This window comes from Magnolia sinica, chromosome 18, assembly GCF_029962835.1.
Source record: "Magnolia sinica isolate HGM2019 chromosome 18, MsV1, whole genome shotgun sequence".
NCBI classification, from domain to species: Eukaryota; Viridiplantae; Streptophyta; class Magnoliopsida; order Magnoliales; family Magnoliaceae; genus Magnolia; species Magnolia sinica.
In genome coordinates, this window is record NC_080590.1 from 23,864,888 (window position 1) to 23,883,301 (window position 18,414).

Sequence of the window (18,414 nt, forward strand, 5' to 3'; positions counted from 1 at the left end):
GACCATAAATTAACCATACACGTCAAAAATCAGCCATTGGATCTTGGTGGAGTAGCCCAACAGGCAGTTCAGCCCATAAAATATTGAATTGGGGCCCACCTGATGTATGGATATGCTCCATTTTTAGTCCCAACCGTTTAAATATTGTGAGAAAAGAGATGGACGGAGCGGATTTATTACATGCATCAAGGTGGGACCCATTTGTGTGAGAGAGAGTACGCACTGGATGTGCACTCACGCCAAACACGCGGTTTGACTACGTTTAACCCACACCCACCTGATTTCCTAAACAAAGACGGAATGTCTCTATTTTCTTTCACGCACAACCGACCACGGGATGTAGCAGTGGGCCACCATCATCATGTATTTAGATGATCCACACCGTTCATTCACTCCAGACTGTAAGCTTAACCATCGGCTCGATGACGGACTTCCAGAAGACAGCGGCAACTAGTTTTTTAACTGTCTAAACGGCAGACAGACAATGTCAAGATAGATCTTGCGGGCCACACAGAAATCGATCCAATCTTGTCACTCCCGAATGGTTTCTCATTGTACATCTAATGAACGGCGTAGATTTCTCAAACATCAAAGAAATATGGGCCCCACAGTATTCACCGCAACCTGCTTTACGCAGGGATTGCGCGTCCGCGAGTTCCGGACATTTCGGAACGTTGTGGCCCATCACCGTTGATCAGTCCATCCATCTGAACGGTCAAAATTGTTCCCACAGTGGGACCGGCAAAAGTCAAGATGACTGAATGGCTCAGATCTTGTATGAGGAACGTCCATGGGCCGAACAAGCATCAAAACGCAACTCCTCTTGCGTTTCTGCGTTTCCTGCGCACGTGGCTGTAAAAGACCCATCGACTCCAGCAAATTCCCGACGTTGACACTCCACCGACAGACCTGGTGCTCTAATAAAAGAGCAAGGAGAATTTGATCTGGCGAGGGAAGCAGGAGGAGGGGAGGCTGAGAACGTGGGGCAATTTTTCTTACAGAGTTTTTTTTCCCTTTGCTTTGAATGTATGTTTTTCTTTTTTTCAGAGATTTGCTAATCATGTCTATGGTTGGCTAAATCTCTTAGCTAGGGCTAAGAGGTGAAGCTTGTAGAATGATGGGAGAATTTATGCGTGTGCCTTTTGTTTAGATTGAAGGGATTTTTGATTTAATTTTATTATGGGAATATTTTTAGTTTTTAATAGCCTGTTGTGACTGAAATTACAATGGGTTTGCAATGGCTTTGAGTATTTCTTTGTCCTTATTTGGATTATGACGTCAAGAAGCCCTGTTGTTCGCCATTGTCTCCTGGGCATGGTTGGATGGCGGTATCCTTCCTAACTGTCATAATCATCTGATTGGTTGGTAATTAGTTTAATTCTGTTGTTGACTTTGTCTCCTGGGCATGATTTGGTGATGGAATCCATTCTACTTCATATACTTTTAATCTCTTTAAAATTATATCAAAGGAAGTTCAGTTTGATTTCCATGATTCTTGATGCAGGCATAAGATCTCCCTGATCTCTACAAGTGGATCCTCTGAATCCCTAGTTTCCTTCTTCTGAATTCCTTAAGTTTTAGATTAGTATTTCACCATTATTCATCAATTTATATTTGATTTAGATTTCATCTTAGGCTAGTTCTATTTCTACCTAGTTTCAGATAACGTACAGGTTTCAGTCCCTTGGGATTCGACCTCGGTCTCACCGAGTTTATTACTACATCTCAACCCTATACTTGGGGAGTGAACATACTCCACTTGGAAAGGAGTTCCTTTGCTGTTACCCAAGTATGCACGCCTCACACACTTTTTCTGGAGCTTTAATGGTAGGCAAGCCATGCACCATGCTTGATAACGACAGAAGTTTCAGGCCACTAAAATTTAGATGGCCAAAGCGAAGATGTCATGTCCAAGAATCATTCTTTTCTTTTCCATAAAAACACTTCTCGGGCATTATGTTTATATGGAGAGGAAACATACGATTCTTCGCCATTTGGACTTTCATAATCAAATGTCCATGAATATCTCTTATAGAAAGAGAAGAATTCTTCATGTGTGTGACATACCCTTTTTCGAGGAGTTGTCCGAGACTCCGTATATTACTTTTTATGTTGGGCACGTAGTACATATTGGAGATGTAGTTTGGAACACCATTCTTCTGAAAGATTTTGATTTTGCCTTTACCTTTTACCGGTGGCTTTAACGAGTCACCGAATGTCACATCACCATGAATTTCTTCTGTGAGTTCCTCAAATAGGCTTTTGTTCCCACACATGTGATTGCTCGCACTTGTATCGAGATACCATACATATGGTCGATCACATCCTTTCTCTTGTGCATGGAGCACTGTGAAGTCTTCCTAATCATGAATCGATGCTTCAGCATAGTTAGATCATTTATCGTGATCCACTGGCTTGCTCCAACAATCCGAGGCATAATGGCCGAATTTGTTGCAATTCCGACATTGAATATTTCTCATATTTCCGCAACCGCATATGGATCGGCCTCTACCATTCCCTCTTCCATGGAAATTGGTAAATTTCTGTTGATTTTGTGAATAGTTCAGATGATATCCATGTGCCCTTCCTCTTGCATTAGTGTTGGTGCCGTGACCTCCACGATTTGTATGACCACTACTTTGGTCATTTAGAGTCAACTTAGACTCTAAGGCATGTTCCAACGTCGATGCGTTATTTTTTTGCATTCGTTGCTCATGCACTTGCAACGATCCCATCAACTCTTCGACGGACAAGATTTTCAATTCCTTCGATTCTTCAAGGGCCACAACCACATGCTCGAATTTGCTTGTGAGAGATCGGAGTATTTTTTCTACTACCCGAATATCTTTAAACTTTTCGCCATTACTTTTTAAATTGTTAACTATAACAAGCAATTTTGAAAAATAGTCTGAAATGGACTCACCTGCCTTCATATGTGTAGCTTCAAACTCGGCTCTAAGGGTTTGGAGTCGAAACCTCCTAACACGATCAACATCCTAGAATATGGTGCTAAGACTCTCTCATACTTGCTTGCATGTCGTAGCTTCGGCGATTCGTTCAAAGGTGGAGTCATCCAACCCTTGATATATAAAAAATAAAGCCTTTTTGTCCTTTTTCCTTTGATCTTTGAGAGTGGTCTTTTGTTTGGCGGAATAGGAGGCTTCTTGCTCCGTTGTGGGTTCTATATACCCATCACTGACGATATCCCATAGATCTTGGGATCCGAACAAAGCCTTCATCTGAATGCACCAGTTTTCATAGCTATCCTTAGATAACTTTGGAATTTGCGGTTGGATCGAGGACGTCATCACTTCTTCACACCACGGATCAACAACAACGCCTTTTTCTTGACGTTGCAGTGGCAACACCTTGATCACATGATCTGCACCTTCAAACTATACTCGGTCCCATGGGATCGTCTCTCTCTGATACAACTTTGTTGGCTGTACAAACCAAATTTATCGGCTTTACAAAGCCTTATAACAATTTAGAAAAACTGATTTTGTAAGAGGGAAGAGAGATATCAAAACAAATAGAAATTTAGAAATTCAAATAGTGTAACTATTTCACTGCTGCACTCTTGCTGTAATCAGATACACAACTCCTTTATATAGGCACTTGCATCATCTGTGAAATGACTATAATACCCCTACATCATTTAATGTTCTTAGAAACTTACATAAGTTTTTCATCTTCCAAAACAGCTCCTTTAGAGCTGCAACTGTAATGCATGGGGTTTATAGAAATTGAATGTATTTTCTGCTAGTATAAGTTTATGGGCAAAGCCATAATCCTTAAGCTCCATTTTTTAATTGTTTTTTTCCTGTAAAATAACAAATTTATTTATAGAAAATCACAAAGTTCAGTTATGAGGCAATGATAAAATGAATATGCACAATCAAAAGCATTCAGATATTTAGAAAAATATTTTTTCTCTGCATTTATTGGCCAAGCATGCTTGACTGGTCTTTTTTTTTTTTTTTCTCTTTTTTTTCTTTCTTTTTTTTCTTTCTTTTCAAAGTGATATTATATTGATAATCACAGACAGGATACAGCAGCAGAGCTACAAATTCGGGAGGGCCAGCCATGAAAAGGGGGCGGCCCTCCTATCATAAAAAGAAAAACAACGAAGAAGCCTAGGATTCCCGAATCGAACTGAGGCCCACTCGATCCAAAAACAGGAGGCCTAGGATGGAGGGCGGAAGAACCCAGAGCGAAAGAAAGTCCCGGTTGCATTGTGAACCACTACCAAGCCTTTCGAGCCCATCCGCCACTATGTTGGCCTCTCTAGGGGTGTGGATGAAGCGGACGTCCATACTATCCTTGAGGGATTTGATTTTAGCCATCCAGTACCACAGGAACCAAGCACAGCGAGAAGGATTAGAGAAGGCAGCAATGACTGATTTAGAGTTGCTTTTGACAATGACTTCGGTGTAGCCCCTATCCGCGCAACGCGAGAGGCCCTCCTGGATGGCCCTGGTTTCGGCCCTCGAGCTGGAGCCAAAACCAAAAGCAGCTGAGAAAGCCAAAAAGGAAGGAACCTGAACTGTCTCTGGCCACGCCACCACCCCCCAGGGGCCTGGATTCCCCAACGCGGAGCCATCGACATTGATTTTAGTCCAACTGGGAGAGGGCTTCTGCCATTAATAAAGATCTATTTATTTGTGATTTTAAGTAGGCAATTCAGGCAACCATGGTGTAGGGTACACCTAAATACATGTCGAAGAAGCTGAATCTAGCCTCATGATATGGATATGCACAATCATACATTTTTTCAATCATTATCAATATTCTAGCTTTTTACTCAATCTGGACAATTTCAGTCACCCGTGTCTTGCAGTATATGGTAGGCCCCAATATTGTTTGATGCTAAAAATAACTTCTTTATATTCTATAATTTGAATACATGCATTATCTCCAAGGAGCATTCACATCCTACGACTCCGGGATTTGATGAATTGACATTTGCATCCTCCTCCTGATTGACACATGCATGAAGCCCATTCTTCCACTTCAACACAAGATTTATCACAACACCATCTATCCTTCAATGCGATTTGGCATTGCATTGGGGACAACTCAATTGACTTAGCAACCAATATTGATCTTTTGCAATGAGCAAAGAATTATCTTTTTTACATACATAATTGATGGGCCCGAAAAGTAGTTGGGAGACCACTTGCAACCATACAAGTAAAAGAAGCTTGTTTACTTCATGATTGGGCCAAGAGGGAGGCAAAGCTTTGTTGCAAGGCCCATAAACCCAAGACCACTCTAGGCGCCACATTTGTCCCTAAAAATAAAATCTAAGCTTACCATGGGAAGGCAAGGCCGACAGGAATAAGGCTCAAGGCAAGAGGCTTAAGTCCCTTCTTTCACATGTGTGGTCTCGACAGCAAAGAAGCATTGTCTACTCTAAAGAAAGAAAACCAAGGTCCAAACCACAACATCCATATGAAGTGTGGCTTACATTTGAGGGCCCATTTGAAAGCGAAGAGCCCAAGGAAAGTTAGTCACAAGTTGTTGTACGATTATGGGCCTAAAGAGAAGTGGACGCCCATTTGAGTATACGGAAGATGGGTAGGGCAATCCTCTCCATTGAACATCTAGAGCCCCCTTTACAAGATCTAGGCCAATCCTGGAAATATAAAAATCTGATGTGGGCCTAGTACCTTTTGTTAAAATTTTAAAATAAGCTAAAAAAAAAAAGTGAAAGAAAGAGAAGAAGTGAAAGTGAAGATGGGAGCCAAAAATAGAGCTATGGCAGGTGGTCAGTGCTATGTGGGATGTATGTGTTTCATCTATGCCGTCCACCCGCCATTGGACGATGGCGGGGGAGTAGCCAATCCGTTTCCCAATTCCAAGGGACGCGGATTTCCTGTTAAATCATTTCCCATGAATATCATGGGCAAGGATTCTGTGTGGGGCCCACTATGATGTTTGTATGAAATCCAACAAGTCCATTCATTTTTAGATATCATTTTAGGACATTATACCAAAAATGAGGAGGATCCAAAACTCAAGTGAGCCATACGAGATGAAACATTGGGGAAAGGCATGCTTATCGTTGAAACTTTCCTAGGCTCCACCTTGATGTTTATATTCCATCAAAAGTGTTTATAAGGTCATTTTCACTAAGATGAAATGAAAACACCAGAAACTTAAACCAATACAAAACTTTTGTAGCCATATGATGTTTCAACTGTGGTCACCAAATCCCCACTGTTTCCTCTCATGTGGAGCATTTAAGTTTTGGATCCTCTTTATTTTTTGTGTCCTAAAATGATTTTGAAAAACGGATGGACGGGTTGGATTTATCACAGACATTATAGTGAGCCCCACATAGAATTCTTACGTATGATCTTCCAACAAAAGGCTTTCGCATGAAATCCGCTTGCAATTCCTTGAGTCTCACTTTGAGTATAGGAGAGAGCCTTTTTTTGGAAGATTTTCTCTTTGGATGAAGCTAAATCTCAGCCGCTCTCTTCATCTTACAGCTTATATGAAGGCTCATACAAAAATTCCTTATTGTATGGTTTGCGGGAAAACCCTATATATATATATATATATATATATATACACACACACTCTCCAGTTCTGACAAACTATTGTCCAAATCGGGTTTTCATGAAGTCTTCCTAGAAACTGATCTAGTCAAGTTGACTCGGGTGAGTCAAGTCCAGATTCTTGGAGTTTTTAAACAACAATGGGCAAAGTTCACAACTGGATGGTCAGAGTTGTCCTCTCGCTACAATTTTTAGTCTATCGTCCATACAAGCAGTGACCCACCGTATCAACAATCTTAATCACAGTACAAATTGAACTGCATACAACTTAAATCAACAAAACAGTCTCTTATTCCAGTAAAATTATAAAACAACCACTCTCAAAGCACAACACAGACCATAACCAAATGGTACCCGATCTGGAAATCACACCTTCAAGAACTCCATGACCCAAGAGCCATAAGCGCAACACAAGACTTTAAAACTAGCGAACCCAGCTCCCTTTGCCAAGGCCTCGAACTCCTTCTCCGTCCTCTCCTTTCCTCCTGGATTGTGGGCCAACATGATATTGTCTACACCGAAGACCATACGGGCCACGGGGTCAGGTTCTGGGACCACTGGAAGAATTGACTCGGCGATAATAACCTTCCCGTAGTCTGGCAACGCTTTGTAGCAGTTCTTCAGAATCGTCGCACAGTACTCGTCACTCCAATCATGGAGTATCCACTGTAAGTTTCAAGCAGCATTACCAAACACCCGAATCAGATCCCTCACAAACACGACATGCCAAAAGAGGAGTTCATTTTGCCCCATGGGCCCACATGCAGGGATGGTCTGATGATCAGGACCGTTCATCTTCTGGATGTTGTTGTCGATGGGAGATTGTTCTCTGATCACGCTGAGACCCCTGAGTTTTTGGAGTTTAATGTGAACCAGTGAAAAGTTTCAATTAATGGGACATTGTTCTTCTCTAGTATCCAGAAGATGGACGGTTTCAGTCGCATGACCATTTCTCTGTGTGGGCCTATCAATGATCCATGTGCTAAAATGTTCATGGAAAACTCACTTCCAATTAGAGAAATGGCAAGGGCGTGCCTGTTGGCCTCTTCAGGCAAAGGACCCACTTACGTGGACCAATTATCAGGCTGCGTGTCTAGCGGTTCTTGTTCCATTCCAATTATGAGAATGTATGTTGTATTTTGGTTGTCCACGTACAGTTTCTAATTTTTATAAATAAAGGAGAGGGAGGGGCTAACTCTAACTCTAATTTTCCATGATATGCTATTAGAGCCACCTATAATATAATATAATGCTAAAATTACCGCTTCTCACCACCTCTCTTGTTTTTTATTTCTAGCCTCCTGATGTAAAGTGGGCTGCTGACACTTTCATGGCAAAGATGGACTAACTCGCAAAACATGATGAGTTTTTCAACATATCATATGTGATTTTGAGGTAAGAGAAGCTATTTTAGCCAACCAACCCAACTGCGCCAGGTTGCCCACATTTGATTTGCGAAATTCCATCATATCAGCAGTCTAATGTCTCATTTATTTTCGCTTCTCATTTATTTTCACTTTTACTATAAATAGTTAGTTTTAGTTCGGGTATATATAACTTTAATCATTTGAATGGTAGAAGTCAAAATTAGGAGAATGGTAGATGTCGTGCCCAGCACTAGCTGGGTTAGAAAAATTAGGAGAATAACGCTGGTTAGGATAACTTGGACCTTTACTATTTTTGGCAGAAACTATGAAGTTTGGTATGAATAATGGTAGTCTATGAATGGTAAATTTACCATTTATAATAAGCCATGTTTTTAGGGTATTTGAGTTGGAGTTTAAGTCAATATACTAGCATGTTTCATTTGTAGTAATTACAAGAAATTAAGCGAAAATAGTTAACAATTATATATACTTTGTTTTTTCCTCTGTGCATTGTTGACCGGGACCGAGATAGTACCATGTGTACATAGCAAGAATGTGTGGGCACCACCATGATATCTATGCTTTATCCACACCGACCATTCACCTTCCCAAATGGAGCAGACCCAAAGCTCAAGTGGACCACACTACAAGAAGCAGTGGATAATGACGTCCGCCATTGAATCCACTGTTTTCTATGGTGTGGTTGACTTGAGCTTTGGATCTGCTTCATTTCTGGACTCATGGGTTGAAATGATCTAAATAAATTAATAGATGATGTGGATATAAAACATATATCATGGTGGGCCCATAGAAATTTGGCTTGGAAATTAGTTAGATTTTCAAGTGAAATTTCACCTCTTCCGAACCGTCAGCATTTACAATTATTGTGCTTTTATCTTTCTTTTAGACTCTGCATACGTGACGTGCATTTTCATATATAACTTGGTATATACAATACAAGAACATTTGAAAATTGAACATGATACATTTGCAGCACTTAAGGATGAATGGAGGCATTGGTGACACATTTGCATTTTTGACATATGTGACACATGGGTACATTTGTACCACACCTTCTAACTTTTTTTTCCCAACAAAAATTTCTCTTCAATGTTTAACCAATCAAATAAATTCATCCTAACTTTTTTTCTAAATTTTGTACAAAATAATATTGAATCAACTGGGAATCTTGGGATATACCTAAAGAGGTTTGCTTGCAAGTCACGAGAGGGAGTGGGAAATTGGTAATTTGATCATAAGACTGCCCTTTGTGTTGAAAAATAAATATCTATAATAAAATAGACTAGGTTGGTGGCTTGATCAACTTCTCCACCCCAATCACCACTGGTACTTGACAAGCTAGCCTGTCCAACCAAACCAACCATGCAACATGGCACTCGACAATAGAAAAACAAAAATACCCAACTCTGCGCATTGAACGGTTAAGATCGTAGGATTGTGTGACCGAGGAGATTTTTGGTATTCATGGTGGCGCCATTAGATTGATGGCCTGCTTGGGTCTCACCCACACAGATGTTGATCAAAGCAAAACCCCATTTTGCTAGACCTGCGTAAGGGGTTGTCCTCCAATCCACAAAAGTTCACATGTTATGAGATCTGGACACTTCTCTGGTGAGCCTCACCAGCCAGTGGCCCAAAAATCATCACTCTTGGGACAATCCTAGCCGTCAGATCGGCAGACCTATAACCCAAACTCACCTTCATGAAAATAGCATCTCCGCTTGGGACGTCTACAAACATATCCCCTCCAACGTGATTCACACCTGCAACCAAATCAACCCATTTCTTTGTGAACAAACACTACAAAATAAAATAAAATGCGAGCCACTATTTAAATATCATATACCTACTCTCGTTGATAATGGACAATTGCATCACCGGAGTTAAATATAAGGGCAGGTATATCAAACGGGGTGGGTGTTCCCTTCCCAATAAAAGGCATGCACGAAGAAAACTTCATGCGCAGGGGATTATCACCCCAAGATGCTTGTGGAATCCGAACCATTCATCTAGTGGGCCTCCTCCTTTTTGTCGTAACTGAGGTGGAACACAGCACAGGGAGAAATTCACAACAACGCCTAATGCCTATGTATTCACATTGTGGGGCTCATTTGACTTTTGGAATTGCCTAGAGTTTTGGTTTTTAATCTATTCATCCTCGTGGGACTCACCTGATGAGTGGGTTGGATGTCGTGTAGACAAGTCTAGTAGAAATAATGATGGTATATAAATAGTAAGTTTATTATTTATAATAAGTCACGAATTTTAGAGAGTTTGAGTTGTAGTTTAATTCTGAAACTTCTTTTAAGGTTTGGTATCACTAATTAAAGAATTGTCATCTATTTCCCTCATGGATTCGAGGTATTTCTGTGAGAAGTCCAGAGAAGCTTCATGGATTCGGAGTAGTTATCCCCTCAAGGAAGATCAAACGCATCACGTTCATCCTCACATTCCATCCAGAAGTTTCTATGGTGGACCTACCCTCCATAGATGACCCATATAAATCACAGATAATGCTGGATTTTCGGATTTAATGGAAGGGTTGGATGGCTATTGCACATCACGGTGGGCCCTACAAAGCTCAACACATGGAATATGCCATCATTCCCCCCACACAAGCCCGCACTTCAATGTGGACATAGTTCCTACCATTCAAAGTAGGTAGCTAGGAATCTAGCAACCATTTCAAAACCCGAATTTTCTAAAAGCCAGTGTGGTAAGATTCTTGCAACCATCCCATCATTTCATCATTGGATGGTGAGAGATATCGTAATTTAAAATTCAAAAGTCATACTTTTTTTTTCAGAGTTTTCTTCGATATTGTTAAATATTTTAGTAGTACAAATATTGAATAATTAATATTGAGTTGTGCTGAGTAAAATCGAGTTTTGTCCGTCTTTTTCCAAGTTTTTTTTTTTAATCCATTTGAGTATTATTGAGTTTGAACGAAGTCATGATTAAGTTTTCCCATTTGGGTCGATCAAATTGAGTCAACTCGAGCCAAGTTTTTTCTACTTTTTAAATACAATACATACCAAGATAGTCGGGTGCATCGGCAATGACATGTGGCAAATCGAAATTGATACCCTTGATATGTGAGTATTTAGAGACGATCATGTTGATGATGGCCCCTGTCCCACCACCCACATCAACCACCTCCTTCAGCTCTTCAAATCCCTTGTATGTTTCTAGAATCTTCTTCATGGTTATGGTAGAGTGGTCAGACATGCCGCTGTTAAAAACCTTGTTGAACCTGGGATCCGTGCCATGGTACTCAAATGCAGTCATTCCATAGGCTTTGTTGAAGGGGATACCGCCATCTAGAACTGCATCTTTTAAGTGATACCTGGCTCACCAAAATAAAGAAATGATTAAGAAATATAATCTTTTTTTTAGTATCGAAAGATTAATGGCGACTACTCGACCACCCACATCTGATTAGTGATTATTTTAAGGGGGATGATCTCATGCGTTGGGATTGTGTTTTTGTGTGTGTGTGTGGTCATTACCATAGGTTTCAGCTATGTGTGGTTGCTGGTGAATGTGGAATCCAAACTGTTCATCCAGTTCGTCTTCTCATGATCACCGCATATCCCAAGATTCATCCTGATCGAAAATTCAAGCGCACACCAAAGGGAACAACATACAATCACACCTAAAACTAATACATTTGCTTCGTATGACCCATGTGAGTTTTGGACTTTCCTTTCATCGTTGTGTGATGCACCTGATGGCTGGGTAGAATCGCATATACACAGTATGGTAGACCCCACATTCCATTTGGAAGTTTCTATGGTTGGTGCCGCCCAAGTGTGGGAGATTATTCCATTCGACGGAGTTGAGTTATGGATTAAGCTCACTGTTGGGATATATGCCTAACATGTGGTGAAGAATCTAATAGATGGTTTTGTTAGAGTGATTTGATGGTGTTTACACCTGGCCTGATGCAGTCCACATCAACCAACAAGAAGCTGCCACATGTTAGTACACTCCTACGAAGGACGAGAGAGAAACATACTCACACTAGGACAGATTAATGTTAGTACCTATCTCTCAAGGAAACGTAGCCTACCAAAAGAGCCTAATTCTCAAAATCGTATGCATGACCACGAGGCGATCATCTATCACATGGCATGTGATCGAACGACGCGAAACATGCACATCCGTTAGCGTGTCAATTTCTTTTTTCCAAAAAGACTTATCATCGTTGGATTCTTCATAACTAGCAAACACATGGCATGGCCATCTTAGATCAACTGATCAACTAAAAATTTTTCAAAAGAACACCCGAAATTTTCTCAGAAGCTCTAAGAAATCAAAAGCGATAGCAGAAAGTCACCGGAAATAAAAGCAGATATTGTCTATTATGGCATAACCAAGTAAGGAATCCATATCCTAGTAGAATATGGCTGTTGTGCAATCAGAAGATTCATGTACAAGTCACGAAATCTCACACATAGCCACCGTCTCTTAAAAGCTTATAAAAGCACCACTCAAAAAAAAACCCTCGAACCCTCGCCTTTTCAGCTCTACACTGCTTATACGTTTCATCCTCCATAGACAATTATTAGTTTAGCTTCTTATCTTAGCTCACTTCACTTCTATCTAGCCATGTTGTAGCAAGTTCAGAGCTATTAGTTTATTAGCTTAGTTTTACTATTGTCCAATGCATCATTGCAATACTCAGGTAAGAGCAGATAAAATATTACGACTCAATCATTTCTCAGATTACTAAGCCCTTAATACATCTCCAGTCATATTCTATTGAACACATACTACAATTGTTTCACGATTGTCTAGTATTTTCTACAACCATTTTGCCAGCATAAACCACCGCAACTATTTTATTCTTTCCTCTATTTAATTTATTTCCATTCGCTAATTGTACTACTTTAATATTATGATTAATAAAGTCATGATCCAGCCTCATTTTTAATTCGCTCATCTTTTATTGTTTTATTGCTAAATTCAATATAAGCTATCATTGTTTTTTAAAAAAAAAAAAAAACAACCAACCAACCCCCTCGCTCATCTTTTAACCAACCACCCTCCTAATTCGACTAGTTCAATGCTTGGGGTCACAAGCCTTTAGTTAGATTCAAGTATGTGGGGGTGAGTGTGCGTGTGTAAAACAAAAAAAAATTAAAAAAAAATTTGAACTGGTCCACCCGACACCTATTCTAATCACATACATTTAATCAAAATTTGTCATTCGTTACACATGTGGCTACATGTCTGGATTGAACAGCAACAGATGACACTTACATATTATGGTGGGTGTACACAACTTGTGTTGGGAGATCGCACAAAAGCAAACTTAAATTCAATTAAACAAAAGAAAATAAAATCACGCAGATAACACACCAATTTTACGTGAAAAATTCCTCACGGGAAAAAACCACAGCACAAAACGAAAACAATCCACAATGAAGCGATATTACAAGAGATGGATGGACTTACCGATCCGAACAACCCCAAGATCCTTTCTCAAAACCCTAGCTTTCCTCTGGAACACCTTGTAAACATCTTAACATTCACTTAAAATACCTTAATCCCGATTACACCCGATATTTATACTATCACAACCATAATTAGAAACAAATCGCATACTTACATAGTTTCGTGCATGCCATCGATGGAACCTTTGATGACATCGATGGTCGTCAAAGACTAGTAGATGACATTGAAACCACCTTCAATGGCATCGAGTAGTTGCCCACCTTTCGAATTTTTCCATCGACAGTCATCTAATGCTTTATGAAAGGTATTAGTATTCCCCTCTCCCCTAACCCCCCAAAATCTGTCTTGAAGTTAAATACAACATTCAAGTAATCCCTGTATCTAACTGGTATAATTTAAGATCTCTCGACAAATTTCTTCTAAGAGGTGGTTGTTCCACCTGCTCTTACACTTTTGCCTGCGGCTCAAGCTCTGCTTATGTATTAACTTTTTCAATCTCAACATTAATGACCGTTGATTTTTCCGGTTTCTTGTGTTCGTCCTTTTGAAATAAGAAATCTTCATCAAACTTGATATCTCGGCTAATTATGATTTTTTAAGTGACCTAGTTATATAATTTGTATCCCCTCACTCCATTATCATATCCTACAATAGTACACTTTTTTGCCATTTGGTCCAACTTATCTCTCTCAAATGACAATACATGAGAATAAGTATCGCAACAAAAACTGTACAACTATGAGTAGTCGACATCATAACCACTCCACACTTCTTCTGTAATCTTACAGTCTATCGGCATAGATGAGGATTAATTCATCAGGTAATAAGTCGTATTAATGACCTCAGTGCATAATTCATTACCCAATCTAGCATTACTCAACATTTTTCAGGCTCTCTCCAAGAGAGTCTGATTCATTCGTTCATCTACACCATTCTGTTCAAGTGTGTGCCTCACTGTATTATGCCTTATAATCCCCTTATATTTATAAAACTGATCGAATTTCTTTGAAATGAATACACCTCATTGTCTGTCCTTAAAACCTTCAATTTATGTCATAATTGTCTTTCAATTATTGTCTTCCATACTTTGAATGTAGCAAATACATCAGAGTTATTTTTAGAAAATAAACCCACACTTTTCTAGAGCAGTCATCGATGAATAAGATAAAAAATGATAACTCCCCAATAAAAACAACTAGCGATGAGCCCCATGCATCTAAATGCACATACTCTAATACATCCTTACAAACATGTTTTCCGGTCTTAAAAGTTAGTTGTGATTTTTTATCACATATATAATGCTCACATATATGAAAATTAAGGTTTTTAAATATAGGAATCAGAGAACGATTAAAAAGTACCTTCATACTGCGCTGGCTTATGTGGCCTGGTCGTGCATGCCACAAAGGTATCAATGTGGACTCCTCTATAAACATTGTAACTCCACCCGATAAGGTATTCACAATCAACTTATAAAGGTTACTACTCCACTATACTTTCATCACTAAGAGTACCCATTCAGAAACTTTAAGGACTTGATCAAAACCAATAAACTTACATCTAAGTGACTTTAATGTCATAAGAGAGGTCAGATTATTTATTAGGTCAGGAACGTATTTCACATCTATTAGGATACGCTCCACCCCATTGAACAACCAGATGCGCACCGAACCAACACCAACAACCTTACAGGAAATGTTATTGCACATAAACATATGTCCACCATCACACTCGTGGTAACTCGTGAACCAATCTCATTGAAAAGTAACGTGATATGATGCCCCCGTATCCAAAACTCACTCGTCGTTGAGATACTCGGATTTAAATGCGATCAGAACATCAGCACCATCAACTTCCTCACTGGATTCCAATGTGTTAGCTTCCTTCAACGTATTATTAGAGATCTCTCCCTTAAGTGCCTTAGAATTCTGACAATCCTTCTTTAAGTGCCCTATCATTTCATAATTCAAGCACTTCATCTTACCATTCCCTTTTAACTTAGATATGGACTGAGAATTTTCCTTCTCTCATTCAGAATTCCTTCCCCTGGCAATCAACACATCTATAGATATATACTTGCTACTGTCTTTTCTTCCCAATTACTTCTCATGAAGGGCCGTGATGATAGTTTCAACGTCGATGGTATCCCTACCATGGATCAAAGTGTCTATAAAATTCTCGTAAGATAGCGAAAATATATTCAATTGAATTAAGGTTTGATATTCTTCTCTGATCTTAACATCCGCACTCGTCAGTTTATACATCAATTCGATGAAGGTGCTCATGTATTCATTAATATTAGACCCCTCCATCATCTTAAGATTATATAAGTGCTTTTTAAGATACAAACAACTATTCAGGAATTTCTTCATATACAAACTATTTAGTTTTGTCCAGATCCCTGCGACGGTCTTTTGATCAAGAACATTAAAGAACGTTATCCGCTAAACATAATTAGATATAGCTTGTAGCCCTCTCATCAAGTTCGTCCCACTCTTCATCAATCATAGATGCATGACGCTTCGCATTGCCAAGGAGAGTATGTTGCAATTCTTATTGAACTAAAAGGTCACTCATCTTCACCTTTCATAGTTCAAAGTTATATCTACCGATAAACTTCTCCGTTTTGTACTTCATATTAGACAATTTTGTCAACATGTTTTAGATTAAAACTCGAAACCTCAACGTTAGCTTTGATACCACTTGTTGAAAGATTGAGCACAAGTAAACTCGAATCCAATCAAATGAAAAAAACACACACACACAAACACACAAAGAACATACAAATTTTACATAGAAAAATCATGGTAAAAGGGACAAGCAATTCACTATGAAATGATATTACAAGACATTGATGGACTTACCGATTCGAACAACACCAAGATTCATTCTCAAAACCCTAACATTGCTCTGTAACACCTTAGGAGCGTCTTAACATTCACTTAGAATACCCTAATTCTTATTACACTCGATATATATACTATCACAACTAGAATTAGAAACAAATCACACACTTGTATAGTTTCATGTGTGCTATCGATGGAACCTTCGAAGACTAGTCGATGACATTGAAGCCACCTTCGATGGCATCAAGTAACAATTCCAAAACTATTCAGCGAGCAACTGAATTTTTTTTCGAATTTTCTCGATGGCATTGTGTGGTCTGTCAATGGCATCAACGGACCCTCAATTTCAATCAAATTAAAGACATCTACAATGACTTGGAGATATGGTAATCATCATATGGACGAACTTGCGTGATCATTCTGTTTATTTTAGTGTGTGAGTTGGACTAAATCCAACCCCCGAAATCAATGCCACACATTTGCAGCCTGTTAATCTACACACATGAATAAGATTTGAATCCTGGTCGTTGGCTTGCTCTTTGAGAGATCTGAGCCATTCTTGTATGGGCCTACCACTTGTCAAGTGGAACACAAGCAATTGAAGAACCGATCGTGTAAAGTGCGACTTCAACGATTAAATAGGCCCATCTACATTCCAGCTATGAGTTTGGTCCATAGTGGTTTAAGCATGACAGATGATAGATATGGTGCAGATAAGCATGTTCATCTATGTATTATTTAAATCTTAGTTTTTAAATCGTTAAATCACGAGAGCATGGTTCTTTTATATATATATATAAGTCAAGATCATACTTTAATCATGAGGTTTGCAGGTATGTATGGTAAGCCCGGTATTGTGCCTTCAGATTTGAGGTCATCTTTCAACGATCCAAACCGTTTTATATGGTGGACTTGTCTTTGATGGGAGATTCACAAAAGATCAAAACCGTTTGTTCAAATCATATAAACGATTTGATCATTGAAAATGACCAAAATGCAATGGCTTAAGTCCCGGCCTATCCTATTGTAGTAGGTGGGGATGTATTTGGCAATCCAACCGTTTAAAAACTGGAGTATATGTCAGTTAAAGCATGAAAGCGAGCACGACCGCAACTCATTTAAATGTTCAACCGCATCAAATGATAATTAGGTTGTGGGACATCTCCTCAGCCGTTCAATATGGATTCCAACGTAGCATAGGGACCAGCTGCCGACAATCATTTATTTTTTAAAAGAAAAGAAAAAAAGAAGAGGCTGTGAAACATACCAGCTTTCCATGAGCACCTTATCTTGGTTCATGAGCACCAAAGGCGCTATGGACACTCCATCTTGGTTCTTTACAAGGAACTTGCACACAGGTGCCAGTCCATACAGCCTCTCAACACTCCCATCATCATGGGTTAGGAGGGAGCATGTGAGGACTGAGTAGCTAGCCAAGAGCCTAAGGATCCGATCAAGCATGGTGGGGGCCTCTGGGTTCTGTGTGGGGAGTTGAGAAGCTATCTCAGATGGTGAAAGGTGGGCCCCTGGGCCAGCTTTGGCTATGATCTCCAGCACGTCTAGCTCAATGACCGCTTTCAAGGTCATGGGCAGGACCGATGCGTGAGCCAGATGCATGGCGAACATGCACTCTTCTTCTTCGTTAGAGATTGTAGGCTGGTTGACAGTTGAAGCCATGTTGGAAGTAATGATGAGGAAGGGTTTGGAGACTGGAATTGGATGGTTGTGGTTTGGAGGCGTTTGGAGGTTAAATATATAGGTTGGGAGGCTCACCAACCGTGACATCGTGGCAGGAAGTGCGTGCACAAATTGTTTTTCTACAAGTACGTAGATTGCGTGACCTTGGTGATGTGTTGATGTAGCAAAGTTCCGTGGACCCCAACATGATGTATGTGTTAGATCCACACTGTCCATCCATTTTGCAAGGTCATTTTAAGATATAATTCCAAAAATGAGGCACATAAAAAGCTCGACAACACCACACCACAGAAAGCCATGGAGATTGGATGCTTACCATTGAAAACTTCTTTGGACTACGGAAGTTTTGGACCAAGCTGATATTTGTGTTTTACTTTCATCCCTGTCTGTGTGACCTTACGAACAGGTTGAATGGCAAATAAACATCATGGTGGGTGGCCGTCAGTCCCCACCTCT

The 18,414-nt window shown here is 39.7% G+C and overlaps 1 protein-coding gene across 1 annotated transcript; it reads right to left on the reverse strand.

Annotated features, from left to right (window-relative positions):
• Nucleotides 1–6,818: 6,818 nt before the first annotated feature.
• On the reverse strand, nt 6,819–17,975 carry LOC131234035 (caffeic acid 3-O-methyltransferase-like). Its single transcript, XM_058230994.1, has 4 exons — nt 17,528–17,975; nt 10,990–11,300; nt 9,653–9,717; nt 6,819–7,232 (listed from the first exon to the last, which is right to left on the reverse strand). The coding sequence occupies exons 1-4, from the start codon at nt 17,935–17,937 to the stop codon at nt 6,933–6,935; spliced, it is 1,086 nt and encodes a 361-aa protein (XP_058086977.1). The 5' UTR covers nt 17,938–17,975; the 3' UTR covers nt 6,819–6,932.
• Nucleotides 17,976–18,414: the final 439 nt, after the last annotated feature.